Below are 22,700 nucleotides of genomic sequence, written 5' to 3'. Positions count from 1 at the left end.
ATCCGTCTGTCCATCCGTCTGTCCATCCATCTATCCATCCGTCTATCCATTCATCCATCCATTCGTCTGTCTATCCATCCGTCCATCCATCCGTCCATCCGTCAGTCTATTTATCCATCCATCTGTCCGTCCGTCCATCTATCTATCGTCCAACCATTCGTCCATCCATCAATCCATCCATCTATCCATTTATCCATCCATTAATCCTTCCATCCATCCATCCATTCATCTGTCTATCCATCCATCCATCCGTCAATCCAATCAATCCATCTATCTGTCCATCTATCCGTCTATTCATCCGTCCATCCATTCATCTGTCCGTCCATCCGTCTATGTCTATGTATCTATGTCCCATAACTCTTTAAACTGGTCTTGTATTCCATAAACAACACACATAATTCAAGAAGCACTGACAGGACAGTAAAAACATCAATAAATACTGAGTAAATGTGATTGTTCACAGTTATTCTAAAAAAAACAAAGCTGTTAAGTGACTTCACCGCAGACGCATCTGCTTCACACTTTAATCTTTCATTTTCATGATGCTGGGAATTTTAGGGAATACACAGCGGGTGATTTTATCTCACCTCACAATAGCACAGGTGTTACAAAACTGATTTAACACTGTCCATTGAACACACTGATAAACTCACAGTGCGACTGCTTCAAAACTTCTCATTTATTAAAAACAGTCATTTAAGATCATTAGCAGTTATGAAAGTGATGAAAATCCAGTTCTGAAAATGACTAAACATAAAAGGAAATTCATGAAACAGATGTTTCCTTACAGCCACAGTTTAAGACAGGCAAAATGTGCTAAAGATGAACCAAAGTCATTGTTTTTCAACAACATAAGCCATCTGATAATAATAATAATAATAACAATAATAATAAGTTATAAGTGGTTAACAGGGCATTGCTAAATGGTTTATATCACATATAGGGTTAAAATCATATATCTCATCACTTATAAAACTAATTTCATAAAACGAATAGACTTCACCTCAATAATCTGCATGATTTGAGGAATCATTCATGCGTGTAACATAAAAAGTGCAGGAGATATTATGTGTGAAAGTTCAATACTTAAGGTCATGGGTTTGATCAAATTACTAACAAAAACAAAACACTAACTAATAGTAGCAGTGATTTTATTATTATTATTGTTATTATTATTATTAAAGATTCATAATTCATAGGCACTTTGACTATATCAATTACTATAATTCAAAATACATTCTTTCACTCTTCTTTATTCTCTTCACATATAAAACAGACCATGGTACAGTTAAGTTGGACCAAAAGAAAATATCAAAAATAAACCCTCCTCCTCGAGTTAAAGTGCTTTTAGTATTGTTAACAAACATCATTGCATTTATTCCAGTGACAAAAGATCAACTATAGGGAGAAAAAAAAACTAGATCTTTACCCAAAATAGCTCTATAACTGGCACTGTTAGACAAAAGATAAAAATCACACAGACGGATTCCAACGCAGTCTCTCAATAAGACACGCACAAGTTATTCACTATAAATGTTGTACCTTTGCTCTATTATTAACTACAGTACAGTGGTTTAAATATGATTTTTTTCAGTCTATGTCATGCAACCCTCCAGTCCATCGCAATTCATACTTCTTCTGCAAAAATAGATCAATATCCTTGTGTTTATAAAATCAGGTAAAGTCCATCAGAGTTTACAGAATGTTCAGCTCTTCTTCTCAAAGGGTCTCAAATCTGTGGCATTGCTATTCTTGGCCACAAGGTGGTGAACTAGTCCATCACAGTGAGCAGCTCCATCATACTGTACGAGCGGTTGCTGCTGTTTTGTCATGTATAAAGCAGCAGATCTATGCTGAATCATCATTTGATTCCACATGGTCTAATAGTTTAGTAGTTTACAGTATTTCTCATTTATGTCTCTGACTATGTTCGGAATGGAACACCAGGATACTGTGCCTATGTACTGCATACTATTTTTAAAAGTAACATGTGAAACTATGTGCATTATGCAGTGATATGATTTTCAAATAGAAGTATGCTACATTGCTGTCAAATGACCTCATCATATTGCGTTCAGCAAGTTATTAGCTAAAAACAATGAATATGCTTTATTTTGCCATTTTAATTGCATTTTTAATAGGCCTATAACTTCTCGTCATCCAATAAAGAAAGTAGGAAAACAGGTTCCTCAACTGGTTGAGCATAGCGCTGGAAACATATAGCCAAGCTTGAATACACTACAAGCAGCTTTTGATAAATGATAAAATTATGCTGACCTTACAGTTCTGAAAACATAAGGTGTGTTTGACTTAAAGCGGCACTGCGCAGACCGATCTGTGTACAACATCAAAGTACCATGAGAGCGATTAGAGAGCAGACTATGTATGTTTGTAGTTGCCTTTAAAGATTAATGCGATATAAATAACTCAAGTCTACCACCTACTCTAAACCCAGGGCTGCCAACTCTTGCGCATTAAGCATGAGACTCATGCAGTTGACACTGTACTCACACCACACCAGTGTTGCCAAGTCTACTTTAACACTATTGCCGCGGGTTGTTTTTCATGTCCGGGGGTTGAAGCAACTCCAAATAACATGATATTTAGCCCCTGGAATGCGAATTTTACCAGGTGCACCCCGCAAAAAATTCAGACTTTACCCCCCAAAAGGAGACCACACCCCCTGAAATGCGATTGGACTAGTTTTGGGCTAGTTTTGAGTAGCAACTCGGCGGGTTTTGTTGTGAAAACCTGGCAACCCTGCGCCACACATCCAATTTCTCACGCAGTGAAAAAGCAGGTTCATTTTGATATGAAACAAAGTCTCAGCTTTCAAATTCTATCAATTTTATTGCAAAATTCTAAGAATAAACACCGTTTGGAACTCTTTAATATGGCGTGACAGATCGCTGTAGCATCTCAGTTCAAGTGGCATGTGCACCGATTTGTGTTCCTCTTTATTATTAGTTATAGCACCAAATAAACATGAATGAACATCAGAAGGTATGTTGCAGGGACATTTTGAGGGACAGTGGCCCTGCGTATATACGTTATGAAGGATTAATCACAATTTCTTAGGCTATTTTGATGTATGCAATATTTGCCAGTAGGTAGTGGCAAGTCACTGTCTTAATAAGCGTGTTCGACTTCATGCAGCACTGCACAGACCGATCAGCGTCTGACTTGAAGCAGTGCATGCCGGTTAGAAATTTTGTCTGACTTGTGACAGCGATGACGGCATGTCACTGTGATGTATGCCATCAAGTTAAATTCCGCTAATGCTCACAAATACGTGTTTTTATAACGGTAAAAACTCTTCATTTAACCATAATGTTATTGAGTCATGTTTATCAAAATAACACTGATAAAAATACCACTTTATTGGTATTTAAATAGGCTTATGTTGAAATTATTCTTGGCACTGTTTTAAGCAGTATATAAAAAGTGTTTCTGTTGTTTCATGAAAACATCTAAAAACATCTGTGCATTTGACAAATACTGCATCTAATCCACTCTTTGTCTGTGATAAAGTACGCAAACAACACGCGCACATCGCTAAGGAAAGCAGAAAGTGTCCGACTTGACGGCTCCGTTTTTAATTCCATCCCCGACTACAAGCGGCAAATCGCGCCGATCGATCTGCGCAGCACCGCTTGAAGTCGAACACACCTAATGAACGAGTCATTGAATCTTTTAATTCAACTGATTCATTCAGGAACGAAACATGTCGCTGTTTGCGGAGTTTTTTAAATATGTGCACTATATTGCATATTTATTATATTTTTACTCTTATATCATTAAAAATGTTATAACATTATTATAAAAATTGTCATTATATTAAATGTGTAAGAATTAATTAATTTTAACCTTTAATATTAATATCAGTTTAATATCAGATATTTAGCCATATGAATCAATACTGAATCAAGATATGAACCTAATCGCAAGCTTATGAGTCAAATATCACCTACCACCCATGCAACCCCATTCATAATTCTCACTCCAAGCTAAACTCAAAAGTTAGCAGCCCTTCCTAAACCTAACCAATAGTGTGAGAAAAAGCAAACGAGATAAAAAACGCATTTGCTGAAGCAATGATGCCATTTTAGCTTGCTTCTACAGGTCTTTGAGCTCTTTTATAGTGACTCGTGTTTCACCGCATCGCAAAGTGAATGTTGTACCAAGTGAGCTACTGAGCAAGTTTACTGCATCAGAAAAGCCACACATATGGAGCTAAGTGATGCAAACATCAAAATATATTAGTTTACAAATCAAGTACTATGGTAAAGATGTTTTCAGGTCATTACATAGTATTGTGTAAGGAACTGCGCAAAAATAAGCCTTTATAAATGGATAACGTGCCCCTGTAATCATAATCTGTGTGAAAAGGAAACACATTTGTTGGTGTTTTACTGCCATTTTTCCAATCATTTTGCCATAGTAGATAATCTGTGTGTTCTGTTCATAGACAAAAATGTCATGCTGTGCACAGTATACATACTGTATACTGCAGAAACAGCAAGAGTCGTATGCTAGTGTGCTCTTCCGAACATAGCCGCTCTCTTTCTCTTCTCAATTTCATGCTTGTATGCCAGTGTATTTCAGCGCTAGCCAACTCTGCTGGCACGCTACCTAGTAAAACAGGTAAGCTCAGTGGCATCGAAAAAAAAGTTGGCTAATGCTGAATCAAACGAGTACTCAAGCAATTTATCTTCATCAGATCCCCCTCTCAGTCATTCATCCAAGTTGTTTTTCTCTCTCTACACGTTACTAATGCGGACGCTAAGCTGGTCTCGGGCACGCCCCCTGTCTCGCCCCCTTTCCTCCCGGTAGCTCTCCTCCAATCGCATCTTCTCCATATCCGCCCCTTGGTCTCCACTGCCATTGCCTTGATGGCCTTGCGGCGACTGTGTGTTGGGAGGCGGGGATTGTTTAAAAAGGGGCGGGGTCTTGGTCTTGGCAACCTTGTCAAAAAAGGCAAAATCAGCTACATACTTTCCGGATGGGGAGAGGGAGACGACAGGAGGAAACTCGTAGCCCCACAGGATCTCGTCGGGCAGGTAGGAGGTGCGGACCTGGCAGGTGGCCGAGGTCGGCTCTACGGTAGCGCTCATGATAACAAGCAATTCAAAGTCAGCCAGCTCCGGATCCGTCCACCCACCACCTTAGAAAGAAAGATATGTAGTTAAACAGACTTACAGTAGCATACAGTATAATTCATCCCATGTTGTTCTAAACCTGTATGAATTTCTTTCAGCATGGAGAATGAAAATGTGGTGCAGCTCTCAAATCATAAGCAAACTTGCTCTGTCATATTGTATAGTTTTAGGGTAGTTTTTTGGGACTTTTTTTTTTTGGATCCTAACAGTTTCTGGATGAATTATTCTTTTGTTACTCGCCAAGCCCTTTACAATAAAATTTGACTCATCACGTACACACTTTGCATCAAAAGAGACAGCAGCAATACATGCAGATATACACAATTCAGAAAAATCATATTATGTGATGGCAAGTAAGGAAACGTATGGCTCATACCAGCAGAAATACAAATGCTTTCACTCGTAAACATGCCATTCACCCACTGACACACACTCACAATCTCTCACACACACACACACACACACACACACACCCACCTGCATCAACATCCCACATTCAGAGCAAGAGACTGTCATCTGTAAAAACAGTCTCTCCTTTAACCCAGAGCCAGTTCTGCATTCTGGGAGCAAAAAACATGGGGTTTCATAACCCACAAACACACAAGATCACTTCATCATGCTCACAAACATTTGGCAAAGTGTGTTTCTGGAATTAATACATATTAGCACACAAATGTGTCACTTTCAAATATATCCAAGTAAAAGTATTTGGACACTTAAGTCACACTTATAAATGTCACTGCAAATATTAAGTATTATTAATTTTACAGAAGGATATCACAAAACATTTCAGAGATATCAGTTTAAAACAACAGATGGCAAAAGGTGTGATATTTTCTAATGTAATGACATTCAGACAGTAAGCATGACATTAAGCGTTCAAAACTGTTGCCATAGACAGAAGCTCCATATCAAATAAGCATACTGGCTAATTAATGCAAATACATTGACATGTTCATTATCAGTTTGGTGTCGTTCACATGCTGATCATGGCAGAGCTCTGCGGAAAGACCCTCAGGGGATGTCAGTGTGTTTTCTAGCAGGCATGTTGACAGCAGATCTGATGTGGCCTCTGACTGTGTCTTTGATGTGTTTGAGGAAAAGAGATACTTATATATGGGTCATTCCTTGCAGTACATTTTCAGGTCCCTCTCAAATATGATTTAATATACTGAATAAAGGAAGAAAATCCTATTAGTTACATTTCTTTTATTATACTATAATAAATAAGTAAACATAGGAGTACATTTTAAATGACATGTTTTAAACATGATATTTTTGTCATGTCTCTGGATGCTGCACTAATTTGTCATGAAAAGCTGGTTATTTATTAAGATATATTTCAGTATATCAATATTTTCGCTGCATGTACAAGTAGGAACATTCTTCAAAACATCTCATTTTGTGTTGCACAGAAGAAAGAAAGTGACAGATTTAGAACTACATGAGGGTGAGTAAATGATGACAGATGTCATTTTGTTTGAACATTTCTTTAACAATTTTAGTTGGAAAGCTCAATATACTGCTCTCATTTAAGCTAGGGCTGCACGATATTGGAAAAAAACTGGTATTGTGAGATTTTGTTATATATGACCAGCATGGACCAGCATAAACCAACTCAAACCAGCTTCCCAGCTTCAACCAGCATATGCTGGTTTTTTTCAACAGGGATGATGTTCCAAACCTATAATGCCTGTTTTCAGACTACACAATTTTAGCCCGATTTTGCCATGATTTGCTTGACGTAGGGCATCGTGGGAATTCGTAAACGACAACGGGCGTCAGGACGCAAAATTCGATCGTTTCAGCTCGTGTAGTGTGTCATAGTGGACGACCACCAATGCCGCGTCTGCGATGCTTCACGACATCGCGACAGAAAGACTAGCATGTTTAATTTTTTTCTCGGTCAGCCACGACGAGTTCTGTCACATGTGACACTGGCCAATAGAAGCACAGAAGCGCCTTCCTACATGCTTTCAAATATGGCATTGACAATGGCATCATTCCTGCTAGGTGGAACTTACAATGGAGGAAATGTTTGTGGAGCTATGGCAACAATACTCCAGCGTTTATGATGTTTCCTCTAGGGATTAAGTTACCGCGACAGAGTGAAAAAAGGTGAATAAAACATATGTTACCTCAGTTCTCTTTGGAGGAAATCCAAATATCCATGCAATCCAGATATGTGTCCACTTTTGGGCTTTTCTGATGACAAAACAGAGCAAAACACGCAGCTAGCCATTGTTTGTTTACGCTCACAGTACCTTCTGTCAGTCAATAGTCCCGCCTTCTCGATGATAGCACGCACGCGGTTAAAGACGGCAAGCGCTGAATGGTCGGGTGGCAATGTGTAGTCTGACTGTCCAAGGCACAACAAGATTTTAGGAGTCAAAATCGTATAATCTGACAGTGACTAACTAGTCTGAACCCGGCATAAGACTTTGGTTAATCTTCGAAACACAAATTCAGATATTTTTAACGGAACCTGAGAGGTTTCTGTTTCTCCACTTGAAAGCAAAACTTAGAAGATCACTTTATACGATGAACACATCTAATTTAAGCTTTTATTTACATCTAAACAATGATGGACACATACATAGAGCACATCACGTATGTTAAACAGAGGAGCTCAAAAGTGTGTGTTACGCACGAGAACCAATGAGGTTTGTTCTAGCGTGTGATGAACACACAAGATATTTTTTTCTATTTGTGCATATGCGGTTCATATGACTTTATGCTGAGCTGTCACTGGGCTCCAGCATGCAGAGGCCCGTGTCTCTCCTCCTCAGCCCCTTACACAAACACAATGCCACATTCAGCAGAGAGGCACACTGTGTATTTAGTTTTACTATAGATTCACACACACTGTGGGCAGTGGGCACACATCCACACACGTACGTTTCACAGCCACTCATGCATTTACAGATTTATACTGTAATGCAGTGACACGCCTTCGCACACGTTTTTAAAACCGATGCCAGTTCTTCTTTGAGCTCCATTCATGTGCAAATGTGCTTCCATGGGAGCATTCTGAATAGCTAATTCTACTTCATATTAACAAATGTTATGGTCAACATACAAAACAGAGTAATTTCTGGTTTGACAAGATGACACAGGAAGTCATCAAGAGTTTCATTTGGATTAGGTAGCATTAGGCGTAAGTGGGGTCTATTAAGTATAACCCTATACTGTATAATCCGACTACAGTCAATTACACTGGGGCGATCTGGCTAGACTACAAATGCAATGAATAACAAGCACTGAGGAAGAGAGAAAGAAACCCTAAACAAATACACAAGAAGATGCACATACAGGAAAAACCCACAGACGTGCGAGATAAGAGTCACATTCAGTGAATAAAGTGCAAACATGGGGACCGGAGGGTCTGATAGCTTGGGCCCTCGACAGGGTAGAGACTGGGACCGTAACTGGATCCACGACCTGCATGTCAGCACCAGGAACTGGGCTGCTTTGTGCTTCTAATGAGACGCTCTGGCACGCTCTCATACACGCATTCCAGCCAAAGAGAGAGAATGTATAAAAGAAAGAGGGAAGCTACGTCCACAGAGAAAGTGAATGGGGGTAAAAGAGGGAAAATGAGATGGAGGGAGGGAGGAAGAAAGAGAGAATGAGAAATGTAGCTCATCTGCCAATAATAGAAACCCCAAGTTCCTGTAAACACCCCCCACCCCACTAAGTCATTATTAAATTTTCTACAAGTCACACTAAATCTTTGTGTTTACTGCAGAGAGAACGTGAAATCTGCTTCTGTCTTTTAACCTCCAATAATTAAATTAAAATTATGTAGTGTTTCTCACAAAGGATTTCTATAATTCCCAAACTCCAATTCTGACATCAGAGTTACTTGCTGAAAAACTGGTTTAAGCTGGTCTTCCTGTTTGACCAGCAGACAAATGCCAAAATCCCTTAAAAACCATCAAAACAGACCAACCTAGACAGCTTGGCCACAATGGCCAGGCTGCTTTAAGCTGTTTTTTTTCCTGATTTTTACCCTCAAATCTCCAAAAACTGAATTAGCGTTCACTTAGTTAATGGTTAAAATAATTTCAAACATCTTGTATTTTGATGGAGGGAGATCAGAACACCTGAGACATTTAGTCTCATCATCACTGAATTTGGAGGTTCCTTAATAAATAATTACAGTTGCATCAAAAAACAAGCTACATTGGCTGTTGCTTGGCTGATCACTTCTGATGCTGGTTGTTTCCACTTGTTAAAGTGCTATTATTATTGCTTAAACTTAGTTAAGCCAGGTGCATACTGCACGATTTTGGCCACGATTTCGATGTGAGACAAATTTTGCAAATCCTAAAAGATTCCACTGATCCTAGGCCAAAATCTTTAATTTTTTCTTTCTAGTTTGACATGCTGACAGGTGATTAATGACCATTGCAATCAAATTTTACCTATGATTAAAATTCTGCCAGTGTCAGCACTTTTGAGCAACAGCCCTGTAGTGCGACTTGTACAACAACCATCAAATCAAAAACCAATAGGAGTGCAGAACCTGATGACAACAACAAACCACCACTTGCTCCGCACATATCAGCTTCATTTTTTATTCTTTTCAAGAAAAGCCACAACCAATTTTAAAGGATTAGTTCATTTTCCAAAGAAAATTACCCCAAGCTTTACTCACCCTCAAGCAATCCTAGGTGTATATGGCACTGCCATTATAAAGTTTGGATGCGTCAGGATATTTATTAATGTATCTCCGATTGTGTTCATCAGAAAGAATAAAGTCACATACACCTGGGATGGCTTGAGGGTGAGTAAAGCTTGGGGTAATTTTCATTTGAAAGTGAACTAATCCTTTAACGCTAGAGATGGTTTTTGTTTCCTAGCCATGTAAATGTAGCTCACCAACAATAAAAACGTCACGGATTGATGATGTAAAACTCCGGACGAGTCTTCTTGCGGGCATCCACTTTTAACTAATCTTAACTGTCGTAGTCTGACATTAAAGACAATAAGATCTGTCAAGCAACAATCGTAAAGGACTATTATATATTGCACAGTGTGGCTTTAGGGATTTATGGCGTGCGATTACTTTTCTAAGCAATCTGTCTTGTGATTTTCACTTGGCTGGCAATAAAACAGGCTAAAATAAAATTCCATAAACTTACACTAATAAGAGACTTACAGTGTGTTCAAGTCCACCTGGGAAGTTCGTATTAATGAGTTGGGAAGTTGTAATTATGATGTCAGGCGCTTTCAAATCACTTTGGTCAGAACAAGATGGCAATGTACATATCATATTTTGTACACGCAACTTAGCTTTATTGTAAATGAAATAAATTGCATTTCAAAAAATGTACCATCATCTCCATTGAGTCCACCATGTTTTCTCACAGACACACCCCCAACTTATAAACTCAGGGCTCAAAGAAAACATTTCCCACTCACAATTATGACATTGTGGTGCCGTTCATTCGCGTTCAGCTCCTAGATGCGATCTATCTGACAAGACTTGAACACAGCATTACATTATGACTTGGGCCAGCAAGCAAAAACCCAGAACACCCTAGCAACCACTAACAATTCCCTAGAAACCACCTAGTGCACCCTATCAACTGCATAGCATGCCCTAGCAGCCACCCGCAACACCCTAGAATCATGGCAGCAAGTTTTGCACAGGTAAACAGTAAATGCACAAATCTAGTTCACATTTACTCTCATGATTAATCAAGTCGAGGCAACATGGAAACATAAATTGAGCCACTTTGGCCAGCCACGCTATGGTGTGAAGCGTCAGTGGAAACAGTGCACCATCGTGTGCTCAAAGTGCCAGAACTCCCTGAACTTTCTGCCTGCAGCGTGACCTCAGCACTGAAACAGAGCTTCTCTGGTGTCTTTGACACCTCTCCCCACACTGCTGTTTCACGTTTCTCTCGTGCAGCACTCTATCCTCAGAGAAACTCTGCTGGAGCCGAAACACACTGTCCCTGTTCTCAGGTGTATCCTACTGACAGTTTTCATCTGCCATCATAGCTAATGCCACCTCTGCACTCCTGCACAATAATAAAGAAGCTAAAATTAGTTGCAAGTTTTTCAAAGTGCTAGGAACTAAAATACGTTCATGCATTTGGCACACACTTTTATCAAATGCAACTTATATTACATTCACAGTACACATTATCCTAATCAAACCCATGCTTCACTTTTTGAGCTACAGGAATCACAAAGTTGTTGGTGTAACCCCTCCAGTTCTACTCGCACTGCAACGAGGAGGATTCAAACCAGCATTTCCTGCAAGGTGGCGGGTGCACTAAAAAGGACACAAGCTCATGGCTGGTAACCGCAATCTCTAGCGTCTGTCGCTAGGGCGCCTCTTAAGGCCAGGGGAGTGAGGTTTACATGCACAGCTCTTACTATAACTCCGTTACACTCACCCCCCTAAACCTCACTCCCATCCGGGCCACGGCACCAATGTAACCCCTCTGATTCTACTCGCACCGCGATGAGGGGGATTCGAATCGATGTTTCCGGCATGCAATGCGGGTGCACTAACAAGGACGCTAAAGACTGCAGTCTCTAGAATCTATTGCTAGGGGCCTCTTGAGGCCAAGGGAGTGAGATTTACATGCACAGTTCTTACTATGGGGCCTCCGTACACTCACCCCCTAAACCTCACTCCCATCCAGGTCATGGCACCAATGTAACCCCTCAGGTTCTATTTGCACTACAAAGAGGGGGATTCTAAGCAGCATTCCCAGCATGAGATGCGGGTGCGCTAACAAGGATGCTAAAGACTGCAGTCTCTAGCATCTGTCACTAGGGCACCTCTTGAGGCCAGGGGAGTGAGATTTACACACACATCTCTTACTAGGGGGCCTCCGTTACACTCACCCCCAGTCCACACTCCCAATTCGGGTCACGGCACCAATATAACCCCTCGGGTTCTACTTGCATCGCGAAGAGGGGGATTTAAAGCAGTGTTTCCGGCATGGGAGGCGGGTGCACTAACAAGGACACAAGGCTGGTAACCAGATGGTTGTTGGTCCATGAGCCAATGAAGCAAGACGCCTAAGGTTGCACCAGCTGAAATGATGCCTCTTCTGTATTACATTTACACAGTTGGCAGATGCTTGACCCAAGACCTAGTTGAGCTACAATGATACCAGTTTAACTTACACTAGAAAGTAAGGAATGTGTTTTCAGATGGGACGATTCTAGGGTTAGGCTTTCATACTGCATTTTGGAATTCCAACATCATAATGTTTTATTGTTCCAGTAACGCCTCTAAATCTCCAAGGCTTGCATACCTTTGGCGGCCCAGGCCCGCAGTGGGCTGTTGTCATCTATGATGTGGTAGAAAGTGAGGGGCAGAATGAGGAAGGGACTGTCAGTGGAGGTATCCACTTGGAAGGCTACATTCCTCTGGTCCAGACGTACCGTCTCACCCTCTTTAGTCAGTGACGTCTGCAGGAGCTTACCTGTCACCTGACAAATCAGAGATATGATGAGTTGTACAAATACGATGAATATGAGATTCACCATTATTTCAGCAGAATTTCACAGAGAAGTGTTTACCTGGCAGCCTAGAAGGAGGCTCTTACGCATGTTAGCGACACGGATCATGAGACAAGGTCGACCCTCGTGATTTGAGACCACAGCATGCTGACTGAACTTCACCGTCTCACCACGTTTTTTCGGCCGGGCTACCTACATATCACAGAATAAATATGAATTTTAAATCAGATATTGTTCCAGATCTAGTAATGAATTTATTTCCAGTAGGGCTGCACGGTTAATTGCAATAAAACTTGAAATCACAAAATGGCTTAGTGTAATTATCAAATTGCAAAGGCTGCAATTAAATTAAGTACATATATGCACTGTGTTTTAGAGTTAAAAATACAAAGTAAGTACAGTTATAATCAGTAGCGGCCTTTGCTATGTTTCGCCCATTCAATTTTAAATGAGCCTCGCATCATAAGGGGCATCAATCTGCTTGCTTAAAAAAAAAAAAGAGCACAAAAAAGCTTGAAAATGCCCTCCAAGATATATGGGGCAAAAAATGTCCCTGTATGAGTTCTTGTTTTTAATATTTATAACAGGATATAGAGTGCTGTTTTCCCGAATATTAGCACGATTGCAAATGTGATACCCAATTTATTTTATAATTCAATAATCACAAGTTAATGTTAGGTGACTTTCATTTTAGACTTAGAACTTTGTCTATTTTTGTTTAGAGCCATTGCTTGTCTTCAAGCAACTGAATGAGTCTGTGTTTTGAAGGAATCGTTTGACTGAATGATTGAATGACTCACTCGTTAAGACAATGATTTGCCACCACCTACTGGCAGTTTTAGTTTTCATTACATTTTCTATATTTATATCTTGTGCCTGCAGCTGATAATTTCAAACCTGCGGTACACCATGCTGCAAGAAAGACTGTCCGCACTTGCCCAGATGTCAGTTGAACATGACATTATGAGATCGCTGAATTAGGATAATCTTGTCAGAGCTTTTGCACCTCTCCGTTATTGGAAATCCAAGTTCTAAACATCAAAATCGGAGTAGCCTAAGTGTAAAACATTTCCTCTTGATGTAGCCTATTTGTATTCATATTGTATTAAATCACTTACCTAATCCCTGTTCACTAATTTTTAATGATTTTTCTCATGGCCTGGTCATTAAACTGACTGAATGTTAATTTTGTTTTCGGTCGTGATTGTAATGCGTGGATAGTGGTAGATAGAATGATTTTTAATAGTCAATTTATAGAATGAAATAAGAGTAACAGTGTTAAATATAACTGAGATAATAAAGTAATTGCAGTCGCATTGCATATATTGTTTCTTTGTTTTTCTTGGGTGGGGGGGGGTGGGGGGTGGGGGGGGGGATCTTTAACGGTTTGTTTGAAAAGGTCCTCCAAATTGCAAAGGCTGCCTCTGGATATAATAATTATAAACTTATTATTATTATTATTATTATTATTATTACTACTACTACTACTACTACTATTACTATTATATATATCTTTTTTAATATTTAATATTTAAATACTTCAATAAAAAATACTTTTTATTTTACATTAAAATATTACAATCGTAATATTTTGTTTCATATTTTTATTTACTAATAATTATTATTATTTTATATCATATTGACATATAAATCACAAAATTAAAATGCAATTTGATTTTTTTTTCCCAAGATCGTGAAGCGCTATTAATACCATTTAGGGCCAGTTCACACAGAACGCATTTTTGCTGTTAAAAAAGTGAGATGCAGGTCTAGAGCGTTTTTCATTGAAAAATAGTGTATAAGTAGTGCAGTGGAATGGAAAAACGTGTTCTGTGTGAACGGCCCCTTACAATGACAACTAAAATACAGTGTGTTTACCCAAATTTCCAGAGTTGTACCTTGGCAAGGAAGGTTCCAGTGATGAAGATCTCCATCACCATTGTGATGACAAGCTGGACAATAAGCAGGATGATAGCAAGTGGACATTCCTCAGTGATGCAGCGAAAGCCGTAACCGATCGTAGTTTGCGATTCCAGGGAGAAAAGGAACGCTCCCGTCAGAGTTTGGACTTGCATCACACACGGCGTGTGGTTGGATGGAGGGTCAAACTCTGGTGAGGAAGGACAAGACCCCGAAATAGCAGCGTTGCAATATCATATGAATATTTATGTAAATAAAATGTAGTTAAATTCCACATGTGATTTAAGGCACAGTTGAAGAGCATTCTCACCTAGCAAATCTCCATGCACAAGTGCCACCAAGTACCACAGCACTCCAAAAACAAACCAGGTGCCAGCAAAGGTGGCGGAAAAGAGGAAAAGCTTGTAGCGCCACTGCATGTCCAAGAAGGTCGTCCATAGGTCACGCAGGTAAAGCGTCCCTCGGCCAGTGACGTGTTCGATGCGTACATTGCTCCGCCCATCTTTAGATAGCACCCGTCGACGACGTCTCAATGCCGCAGGTCCGTTTCCTGGTGAAGCCCCGCCTGCTCCGCCCAGGAGTGGCTTTAGAACGTCTGTCTGTGTCTGGGAGTGGCAGACCTTCTGTGGGGAGGGGCTACGGGAAGAAGGGGGCGTGGCTGAGGTCATAGCTAGGACGGAAGAGAGAAAAACTTTAAAGTGTGCATGTTCACTGATCATGGTAAATTAAAAATCACTAAATAGTTTATTTATAACAGATCAAATATGTCTGAGTATAAAAGTCTACAAAATAACTTTATACATATAGCTAATATTGATTTATGGTAATGAAGCCATAATCTTTGCTGTATTTCTGAGGTTTTCAAAACTCTTCTAAGTTCTAAGACATTAATAAATCATTTCTGCACCAAAACTTGATCATTGATTTAGTTGTTTGTGTTCAACAAGCACAGGTGACAAGGCTTTTTTCATCTAAAACTCTAGATAAAATATTGCTAAAGAGTACAGACAGTAATTATCAATTATGCAAGTAACATGTTTTTCTGCGACAAACACTTTCTCTCATTTTTTCTGGGCAGCATTGCATGTTATCAGATGGGACTTATACAAGCCACAGTAGGTTACAGAAACTACTTGTATCGTGTTACTCTGACATAAAAAAGTAGTTCTTTTTAACAAAATAAGTGATCCAGCAGCAGTTTGGCTTCCCTGTGAGAAACCTGTCACCTTATCGCCTTCTGCAAAAACTAGGTCGTCTCGTATCATTATAGAAGAAATGGCACATGGGAAGAGAGAGGGCTCTATCTCTATCTGAGCTTTATCTGAAAGACGTGCATCATCCAAGTAAAGAGAGCCACATTAGGGACACATTAGCGACTCTCAGCAGTATTTAAAAAACGACTTCTTTAAGCGCTGAAACGGGCAAAGTAGGTTTCTCAGCGATCTTTATCATGGACACGTGAGCGCATCCTTCTCTCCTGAGGTTTATGTATGCCAGGAAGGGGTACAGGGCCGGGTTTGGGGGGCCGACCCTGGTGGTCCGTTACTCTTTCTTGAATCTACATTCAAACTCTGCAGCTGCCCAAGCACATTAAATGCCCCTCATTCACACAGTGGAAGCAGCTGCCCTTTCTCATTTAAAGGCTAGTCGTCAACGCTGACCAACTCACATGTCGTGCTCGGTTGGCCCGGGTGAGCGGTGAAAAGGGTGACTTATTCAACATCCAAAAACACAAAACCGCAGGAAGGAATCAGGAGATGAAAAGAACACCACAATGTTTTCCATATTCCATGCATTCCTCTGTTACACTGAGGATGACGTTTCCCAACCTTTCACTTTTATAAACTTTGTTTCAAGGTAGATGCTGCTTGGATAGTTTTTCCAGTTACCGGTTCACTCACTTTTTCTACGGCTTTAGCTCAAACGTTTTGTGTATGCAAGCCACACATTATATATGTTGTTAATCTCAATTTTCCCTGGAATAAAGCTTCACAATACTGTCATACACTATTCAAGAACCAATACAGTCTGGTGTCATGGGAGTAACTAACCACGAACATTTTCTTTTCCCTAATTCTTTAGAAATACATCTGCGGTGACCTCAAAAGTATTTGGACACTTAAAGGATTAGTTCACTTCAGAAATAAAATTTCCAGATAATTTACTCACCCCAATGTCATCCAAGATGTTTATGTCTTTCTTTCTTCAGTCGAAAAGAAATTAAGGTCTTTGAGGATTTCTCTAGGATTTTTCTCCATATAGTGGACTTCAGTGGGGTTCAACGGGTTGAAGGTCCGAATTGTAGTTTCAGTGCAGCTTCAAAGGGCTCTACACAATCCTAGCAAAGGAATAAGGGTCTTATCTAGTGAAACGATTGGTAATTTTCTAAAAAAAAAAAAATGTATATCTTTTTTTTTAACCACAAATGCTCGTCTTGCACTAGCTCTGCGATGCGCCACGCATGACATAATCACGTTGGAAAGGTCACGCGTGACGTAGGTGGAAGTACCGATCCAGTGTCTACAAAGCAAATGTGCAAAGACTAAGTCAAATGCCCTTTACAAAAAAGGTAAAACAATGATGTCGGACTATTTTGAAGTTGGAGGAGAAAATGAGATGGAGTTTTTCACCCTACCGCCATACTTCTGCCTACGTCACACGTGACCTTTCCAACGTGATTACGTAATGCGTGGCACATTGCAGAGCTAGTGCAAGATGAGCATTTAAGGTTAAAAAGTATATACATTTTTATTTTTTTTTAGAAATTGACCAATCGTTTCTCTAGATAAGACCCTTATTCCTCGTCTGGGATCGTGTAGAGCTCTTTAAGCTGCACTGAAACTGCAATTTGGATCTTCAACCTGCTGGTAACTGTTGAAGTCCACTATATGGAGAAAAATCCTGGAATGTTTTCCTCAATAACCTTCATTTCTTTTTGATTAAATAAAGACATAGGCTAAACATCTTGGATGACATGGGGGTGAGTAAATTTTAATTCTGAAGTGAACTAATCCTTTAAGCAATTCTACAAAACAAGAAACCTTTTTGACTTCTTTAAATACTTATGAGATTTTAGATTAATATTTAAATAATTTAACAACACATTTGCATCTTCACGGTTCTCTGATGTCAATTAATTGTCACATGACATGCAGGTAAGAAATAAAATATTTCATCTTTTTTAGTAAGTGTAAAAGGGCATAATAGGTCCTCTTTAATTTTGAAGCCATCTGAAGCCATTTTTATTTCAAAATTATGTATTTTAATTTTACATTTTTTATTATTTATTAGCTTTTAATCAACCATCAACTGTCTTATTTTCATTACATTAGATAGCAAAATATCAACATTTTACCAAAAAAAAAAAAAACATGCTTTTAAAGCACATTTCACAAAAAAGGAAAAATGTTTGTTAGGTTTGAAATGCTTAAAAATGGCAGAACAATTGATGCTGAAAATGAAGCCAATCAGTATTGATAAAGGACAACTGTGTGAACTTCATACATCCATTAAAAAAAAAAAAAAAACAGCTGATTCAAACACATTGAGTTGAAAAGAAAAAAAGACACCAGTCTTCTCTAGTGTTTCACTTCCTAGTCTGCAATCAATTGAAATCTCAATATGAAAGTTGGATATAAAGTATGTCCAACTTTATCTGCATGCATTGATTCACAGTAACCTCATGTAAAGCAATATATACTATATAGCAAATATCAACTTGATTGCTTGTATCATTGCAAAATGTAAACTATATTATTGCCCAGCTCTAATCTGCTAAATGCGACTATAAGGCATGAAGCTATCTTAAACATTAACATCATGATTTTCTGTAATGCTGCTTTGAAAAAATGTGTATTGTGAAAACCATTTAAACGTATTTAGTTCATTAAATGCTTATGAGATCAATGATCTGAGCTCCTATATACACATTCATTTGCTCTATACTCTAACTGGATGTCAAACAATGGAATAATTTGTGCTTCATCTGTGAATTTGAGGACTAACAGCAAATACAAAGTTAATACTCAAACAAAAACATAACTAAAAACTCCATACAGTCTCCTGTAATGATGAAAGAGTAATCTCTAAAATAATCTATACGGACAGCGGTGATATCTTACACAAGGAGGTTACACAAGGACTCACTTTCCATTCATTCACTATGTTCAATCTCACTCTCTGCTCTCCCTCTCGGTGTTCTTGTTTAAATGTCTAAGTGGTAGTTTAGTCTCACTCAGCTTCTGCCTTCCGCACCAAATAAAATAAATAAATGAAATGAATGAGTACCAGGGCGATCTGATACGCTCTCCCCTCTCTGACCTCTCTCTCTCTCTGGACTCACACTGAGAGAATGAATAGGTATCTGTCTGGATCTCTGTGCTCTGAATACTAACGCTGGCTGAGATGGAGGAGGCGGTTCTTCGCCAAGACACGTGTTATAAGCAGAGTGTACACACAGCTGACCTTTGAACTCCGGCTAGTACGCGCCCACATGCGTGCACACAAATACAGTACATACAGCAGACGAGTGCTGACACGCACTTGACTGAATGTATGTTTCTCATGCTCTCAAAGACCTTTTGATCTAAATGCTTGAAATGCATAAATGCGTGTACATTTTGCCTACGCATGAATATTTTACTATGAATATAAAGTGTCCGGAATACATGCAAACTCCTTCAGTACTACTTAGAGCGACAGTTTACAAAAACACAAGAATTCTGTCATCATTTACACATTTCAATTTGTTATTTTATGACTTTATTATTGTTCTACAAAGTGCAAAAGGAGGTGTGTCCAGACTTTTGACTCGTATTATACTCAAATATGCACTGATGCGCGATGTCATGGCTTCACAGAGAGCGTCAAAATACACACTTGAAGAAGCCATGTTGTGGCGAGAGTTTCACTGCACAGTTTACAAACTGTCTTCGTCTTTTTATGTCACTCTTCCTCTCCTCCCTCAATCTCTTTCTTTCTCACTCCCTGTCCTGTATACACAAGAATCCTTTTGTTTGGAGATGAGATGAAAGAGACAAAAGCCACCATTGAAAAATACAACACTGCATGTGTGTGTGAGAGAGAGGGAGAAAGTGAGACAGAGAGAGAGAGAGAGAAAGGAAGGAATGACATCGAGAGATGGACAGACTGAAAACTGACTGATATTAAAACTCTCTCATCAGTATTCTGTGGCTGTGCAAACTTTTACTTTCCTCACCAGATCCAATGCAATTCTCACAGTCACAGTCAAATGTACTTGACGTCTTTGATCCGGTACAAAGTGTTCTGGAAATCACTCTGCGAACAAATCGAGTCACTTAACAGATCAACATTTCCACGACCTCTACTTAATCTATTGCACAGTTATCTCTGTATGCAGTCTGAATGCACTTGTTTAAATCTCCAAAACAACCAGGTTGAAATGAATGAGGATAAAAAGCAGGGAAAAAGTCCACAGAGGAAATCCAAAAACGTTGCCAGTTCTGATGTGTGCCAGAAAGAGCCATGGGGAGCATATCAGATCAGTTGAAAGGAACAAAAAAAAAAAAAAAGAGAAAAGACCCACGCAATGTTGTGTTTCAGTCAAAGTCTATGAAATTATTTGATAGTGGCAGATATGCCTCCTCTTTTATATCTCTGCATCAGTAAATGTTATTTCTCTACAGCTCATACGTGAAAACAGATTTCACTGAGTGAACTGCGACTGTAAACTGACCTTAGAAGCTTTAAACACAAAATCAATCTACTTCTCTAATAAAAGACCACGATATTTAAATGTCTAAAGTTTTGTTTCATTGCGGACAAATGCATTCGGCAAGACCAAAACCAATGCCTTGCAAACAAACAAACAAACAAAAAACAGCATTTGCAGGTTCAATTTCAGTCAAATGTTTCATAAAAATAAAATTAAGGAAAACACATTGTTTACATATTTTGCATTAAAATGTGGAACTCTAATATTGACTAACAGTTGTTAATATAAAGAGAAAATGCCCAGAGAAATCATTTTAGCAAATTAAATGACAAATTAAACATGTAACATGACATTTGAGCAATCAGTCGGCAGGCTAAACAACTCAGTATCTCTCTGTACATTTTCAACCTGATTATTATTTGCAATGTACCAATATTATCAATGATGTTTTTACATGAACAATCATAAAGCATCTTGTTGAGATGCACCTGTTTCTGCTATCTCATATGGAGTTGTCTATACCTTGCAAGAATCTTCTACATTTGCCTTATTTGAGGATGAGAATTGTTGTTGGATTCACATATTTCAAATAAATGGCATGCTTATAACTTCGTAAAGCTCTTAGATGAACACAATCTCAGCACACAACCGCTAGGCCTCACAAGTGACTTCAGCATGGATTTTAAAGTTTTACTTCAGCACTTACCTTTTACTGAGGACTTGAACGCAGAGCTCTCTATTAGTGATTGGCAACAGTTTACTGCAGTTTTCCAATTTCAGGAAACATCAGAGGATAATTTGAGGCGAAAGTTGTGAAAGCGTTCAGAATGAAGATAAGCGCGTTCCTGAAAACTTTGTCAACATCATCCGCGCCAGGAGAGTGACAAGCTGCGGAGGTCTCATAATTCTACATGATAATCATTCAAATAAACAAATCTTAAACAATTAATACGACTTCAAAAATATACTATACACCTAAAATGTTATGCAATCGGTCAAGCTAAAAAAAATATAGCGTATATAATCAGTTCGACCCTAATAATAAGTTAAGTGTCAGTCAGTGCTGGTCCCGGGCGAATGTTACCGATTTATTATGTAATGCCCTCCTCTTTATCTCTCTCTCTCTCTCTCTCTCTCTCTCTCTTTCTATCTCTTGTCTTGTCTTAAGTGGAACTGCTCAATAAGTTTTGTTAGCAGCTCTATCTGAAAACTTTCTCCTCTCGTCTCAGTCCTGCCTTTCATTGTTGATGAAAATACGTACTTTCAGCTTCTCAGCACTATTTAATTCATTAATTCAGTGGCCCTCCGCTCCTCCTCCCGCCCCCCGTGTCTCCGTCTGTAAATAGAGCCCTTGTTGAGCTCCTCCGCTGTTCAGCCTTTGTAAACTTTTCTGTTTGATTTAAATATGTCGAAATGAAGAAACTGTATGTTGCTATTGTTCGGATGACACATTCATTATTTATACATACGACCTCGGATGTTGAATTAGTTCTGTGGCGATTTTTTCCTCTTCATTTCTTTATACAAGCGGAATTTGCGACTTTCAAAGACTTTGAAGTCGATCCATGTCTGCATGAATAGGAACTTCGAGCAGAAAACAGGTGCAAACCTTTTTAAACGAGGCGCTGAATGGGACAGAGAAAGAATTACTAATTATGATTCGAGTACTAGCCAACTTGTATTTGCCTATAATGTAACAATATTTATTAGACTAGAACTAAAAAAGGCAAACAAAAATGTAGGCTATTAAAATTGTAATAAAATGTAAAAAATATATATATAATAATAATACAAAAGACACTATATGTGAATTATTTCATTTAAGCATATAACTTTTTTTAAATGTTCTTGAAGAAGATATATAGGGTATAGGCCTATATTTATTTTATTTATTTATTTATTTTTCCTATTGAAAAATGTAAAGTAAAGAACAGGAGTTGAGTAGGTTGTAGTGGCAATGCTGTAAGGTCTTATTTTCACAACCCAAAGTTTGTGTAAAATAGAAATGTATTTTAAATGTCGCGTCAGCATAATATTTTCATTCACAAAAACGTCGCGCTTGACTTTGTGGCAGCAGGTGCAGTGGGCGTGCCTGTGATCATGTGTATTTATATTTTATTTTTCTATACTTTTATTTTTCTATATTTTATTTTTCTATTTATTTTTCTTTTAACAACAGTTTTTCTACACCAGTATCCTAAATACGGTTATCCATAACACATAAAGCTCCGTGTTTTCATTTCTGTTTAGGAAAGCCTTTGTTGCCCAGGTGAAAAAATACTATAGTAATTTATAGTAAATACTATAGTGTTTTTGGACCATACTATAGTAAATTGTAGTAGGCTATACTGTATTATAGTAGGCTATTTATGACACTTTGTTAATGAATGCTACAGCATACTGTAGTAGGTTATTAACTGTAGTGAACTGAT

At 38.7% G+C, this 22,700-nt stretch overlaps 2 protein-coding genes across 3 annotated transcripts in view; both read right to left on the bottom strand.

Moving 5' to 3' along the window:
* LOC127515316 (histone H2A-like) overlaps window positions 1–22,700 on the bottom strand; it is a 123,105-nt gene that overhangs the window by 20,119 nt on the left and 80,286 nt on the right. The window lies entirely within an intron of this gene.
* On the bottom strand, window positions 662–21,518 carry LOC127515295 (ATP-sensitive inward rectifier potassium channel 10-like). Of its 2 annotated transcripts, none has more exons than XM_051898806.1 (6): window positions 20,975–21,518; window positions 14,884–15,243; window positions 14,552–14,763; window positions 12,714–12,845; window positions 12,446–12,623; window positions 662–5,164 (listed from the first exon to the last, which is right to left on the bottom strand). In XM_051898806.1, the coding sequence occupies exons 2-6, from the start codon at window positions 15,239–15,241 to the stop codon at window positions 4,761–4,763; spliced, it is 1,284 nt and encodes a 427-aa protein (XP_051754766.1). In that variant the 5' UTR covers window positions 15,242–15,243; window positions 20,975–21,518; the 3' UTR covers window positions 662–4,760. The 2 variants fall into 2 exon arrangements, with proteins under 2 accessions (XP_051754766.1, XP_051754765.1); XM_051898805.1 differs by lacking the exon at window positions 20,975–21,518 and adding an exon at window positions 18,720–18,741.

Source organism: Ctenopharyngodon idella, chromosome 7 (assembly GCF_019924925.1).
Source record: "Ctenopharyngodon idella isolate HZGC_01 chromosome 7, HZGC01, whole genome shotgun sequence".
Lineage (NCBI taxonomy): Eukaryota > Metazoa > Chordata > Actinopteri > Cypriniformes > Xenocyprididae > Ctenopharyngodon > Ctenopharyngodon idella.
This window is presented reverse-complemented; position numbering and strand designations above follow the sequence as displayed.